Genomic DNA, 3418 nt, shown 5'->3' with positions numbered 1-3418 from the left:
TAAAATTGACTTTAGAATTGATTGGGGTTGCAATCTCTGCTCTTGTGAGAAATCAAGCACAATATTTGAACAATAGTGGAGATAGCATCACAATGTTGACTAAATTGATGTTAGAGGATTGTGGGTGATTGCAGGTCAAGTTGGTTAAGGCGTGACTCTCCATTTTGATTAATAGAAATCGACTAACCATGACATAAGTTGGGAAAAGTCATAGCAACTTGATCCGAGTTTCAACCATTGAACTGCACCTGTTTGGTGTCTCCATTCGAGCCTAATGTTTCGGATATGATATGATATATTGCAAATCAACGATTCGAAAGCTTTAGATGTGGAGGATAACTGTGACATTCGATTGAAGTTGCTTATCACACGGCGACGTTTTCTACGCTGGGCCCTGCAGTGCGCGTCGGATGCGGCACAGCTAAAACAAGATCCTATTTTTATGTGCAGAATCATCAGATGCACGTAGCTGCCGTGTGTTCTGATGAACACCAGGGGTGCTTATTGCAAAAATCACAAGAGCTATGAAAGTCAAGCTTTACTCACTGACAAGGGCTTTGTTAACGAAGCCTCGGAGTGACGCACAGGAGTTTTTAGCTGCTGGACTTGCGAACTATGCCGTGTGCCTGGGAAGCAGGAACACACTGCCGTCGCGTCTACGCTACGTCTGAAACTAGAACTATGTACAAAGGCCTGGGTCCACCTTGTTTGACACAATATCTGAAACCTGCGCTGCCGCAGGCTGATAGACAAGTTCGAAACAGGAATTAAACCGGGAGAGGACTATTGTACAAATGCATCTGTGCACACTGCACCAGTAGCCGCACCAGCCGTATACAATCAAGCAGATTCCTCAAGCATTCTTGTGACTATACGTTCAGGTGCACTATGGGTTATGAACATGTACTTCTCACGCGGGCTGCGCTGGGTTCGCCTGCGAGGAGGGGCTCCTGTGGATCCCGCCACTTCTCCTTGCCATATTTGTGGTGCCCGCTGGCTTTGACGACGCAGCGTCTCAGCAAGCATTTCCCTCCAAATCAATCCATCCTGATGTATGCAACGAGCACGGTTTTCGACGGATCGGGCAAAGGCAGAGGAAATGTTAAAATCCCCATTTAGATGATTGCAAAATTTGGTCAGAAGGGAGCAAATGCTATCTCAGAGATTTCCCTGATTAGTTTTCTGCAAGTGTAGTTGAACAACGCAGCGAACGCAACAATTGAAGACTTACCCTTAAGATGGAGCGTTCTGGTGGCGGGCACCGAGCTGGCTGATCCACATCTACGGGCTCTGAGGGATGCTCCACGGCTTCGAAGATCTCTAAAGGGGGCACGCCATGCAGTGAAGCGGCGGGACTGATCCGACTCCAACCGATTCTACCATCCTGCACACCGGTGAATCGACATCTTAGTCAAAAACGTTACGAAAAACCATGAAGTGAAAGATTGAGCTTTATGTGCTTTCGTTATGTGTTGGAGATTGAGACTTGAAGTGAGGTAAAAATATGAAAACCCATTGCAATAAGACCACCTCTTGTAATAAATTCCACGATAAGGGAAAAAAAAGAACAAAAAAAAAATAAATAAATAAAAAGGTCACAATTCGTGGACAATACCCTGGTTTAATTCTTTTTGCAGAAAGAAACCTTCCCACTAATTTTCATAATAATTCATTTCTCCAAAACCATGGAAAGGCCTTTCAAATTCTCAGCCCAAAAGCAATCAAGATTCTAGGCACTGAACAAGCAGGGCATTTGTTGACTCTTCAAAAGATTATCTTCCAACTCAGTGGCCACTGCTACACATGTCACAACATTCGTTGTGCAAAGCCACAAAGTCAGATAGCCACACCTTGTAACTACCACCTTAGGCACATCCAAATAGTTGAACATGGTTGCAAATCTTAACGTGCTGGCCTAACTCACACATTTCGCAAGCACGAGTGCCGGAGCTTCCTAGTCATATATTTCATACCGTCTAACTGATAACTGTAACATGTAGATTCGACTACAATGTACCTACCTATGAATAGAAGTAGGAGGCGTGATGATTCATAACCAGGGCTTTGAATAACCAACCAACTGACGCAGGCTATGCCCTCCAAAAACACCGGGCTCGCCAAGCGTCACTACAGATGACACAGTATGCGCACACACTTAACTGTTTCTTAAAAACAAATTCCACCCGGCACCACTGCGACCAACCTGTTTCGGTTGGACAGGCGGAATATTTTCGGACCAGGAAGGGGCAACTAACCAAGAAATGATGATGTTTAGGACGATTGCTGGGTCGATCGCAAGAGAGCTTCGTGAAAGCGCCCACCATCTCCCTCGCTGTATTCAACGCTTCCAATACACCACCTGCGTGACAACCCAACTCCCACCCCAGTTAATCATCGACAACATCATTACCAGCTGTCGAAAGTCCCCTCCCCTTCACCTGGCATTAGAATTCTTTTGCCAGTTTTGAATACGAGAACACCTTGTTACGCTCTTCGCATCCTTACGTATGCAAGAACTAGCAACTGTAACCGAAACCAGTTACGGAAATCTTCGCTATCAACCGCCATGGTCTCGAAATGAAAAAGCAAAATAGGAAAACGAACAACCTAGAGCTCCGAGTAAGAGCTCGAAGACAACACACATACATATGTATATATATATATATATATATACACACACACACACCTTGATGGAAGCTGACTGGGAACTGATCAACTTGTACTCGTCAAAGAGAAAATCTCCCCATCGTTATACGCACAGGCCACCATCGCTACTGAGACCACAGCAACGCAAGCTGAAGACATGACAGGGTGGTCAAACTGACACAGAAAAAAAACGAAAAAAAAAAAGAGGCTAAAACTGCGACGATGACTCTGAGGCTTACGTACCTTGATGAAACTGCCACAAAAAGCTGCGCCTTGCCTGCTACTGCAACGCGACCCTCTGCAGCGTGAGTCCAAAACATGACCCGTGACAGAATCGGGCAGCACAGTCATAACTTGCAGCGAGTGGGGGGGGGGATCGAACCGCGAGCTGAATTCGCACAGACGGGGGGGCAGTTAATGCTGGTGCTAAATTTGGGTCAGAGCCCGATCGAGTAGTGGGTCCAAATTGGCTGAAGGTCATAAGCAACTGCCGAACTCGATCGATCAGTGAGGATAATCACTTCCCTCGCCACGCGAGCTCATAGGCCAGGCCGCTGCTGCCGCTTGCGGCAATGGTAAAGAGAGCTCTGGTGGCGTCTAAATCTGGCTCCAGCTTTAACTGCTGCTCTCTGGCAGAAGACAGCACTTCTGCTTCCTTGACGAGGTGGAGGCTCCAGGCCACGATGTCCCTGCCCTACACCACAACCTCCTCTTCCGTCATGACTCTGAATAGAATAGATAGATAGATAGATAGATAAATAGATTAGCCCCT

General features: G+C 46.4%; 1 protein-coding gene across 5 annotated transcripts; it reads right to left on the bottom strand.

Annotated features, from left to right (window-relative positions):
- Positions 1 to 523: 523 nt before the first annotated feature.
- Positions 524 to 2974, bottom strand: LOC112295853 (uncharacterized). 5 transcript variants are annotated; one of them, XM_090244793.1, is made up of 5 exons: positions 2890 to 2974; positions 2687 to 2771; positions 2256 to 2359; positions 1232 to 1384; positions 524 to 1047 (listed from the first exon to the last, which is right to left on the bottom strand). In XM_090244793.1, the coding sequence occupies exons 3-5, from the start codon at positions 2322 to 2324 to the stop codon at positions 841 to 843; spliced, it is 429 nt and encodes a 142-aa protein (XP_090100919.1). In that variant the 5' UTR covers positions 2325 to 2359; positions 2687 to 2771; positions 2890 to 2974; the 3' UTR covers positions 524 to 840. The 5 variants fall into 5 exon arrangements, with proteins under 5 accessions (XP_090100919.1, XP_024403628.1, XP_024403626.1 ...); XM_024547860.3 differs by having other exon boundaries at positions 2687 to 2774; positions 2890 to 2955; XM_024547858.3 differs by lacking the exon at positions 2890 to 2974 and having other exon boundaries at positions 2687 to 2846.
- Between the last annotated feature and the right edge of the window lie 444 nt (positions 2975 to 3418).

Source organism: Physcomitrium patens, chromosome 19, assembly GCF_059467195.1.
Source record: "Physcomitrium patens ecotype Gransden chromosome 19, ASM5946719v1, whole genome shotgun sequence".
NCBI lineage: Eukaryota > Viridiplantae > Streptophyta > Bryopsida > Funariales > Funariaceae > Physcomitrium > Physcomitrium patens.
The sequence above is the reverse complement of the archived record's forward strand: the minus strand, read 5'-3'. Positions and strand labels throughout refer to the sequence as shown.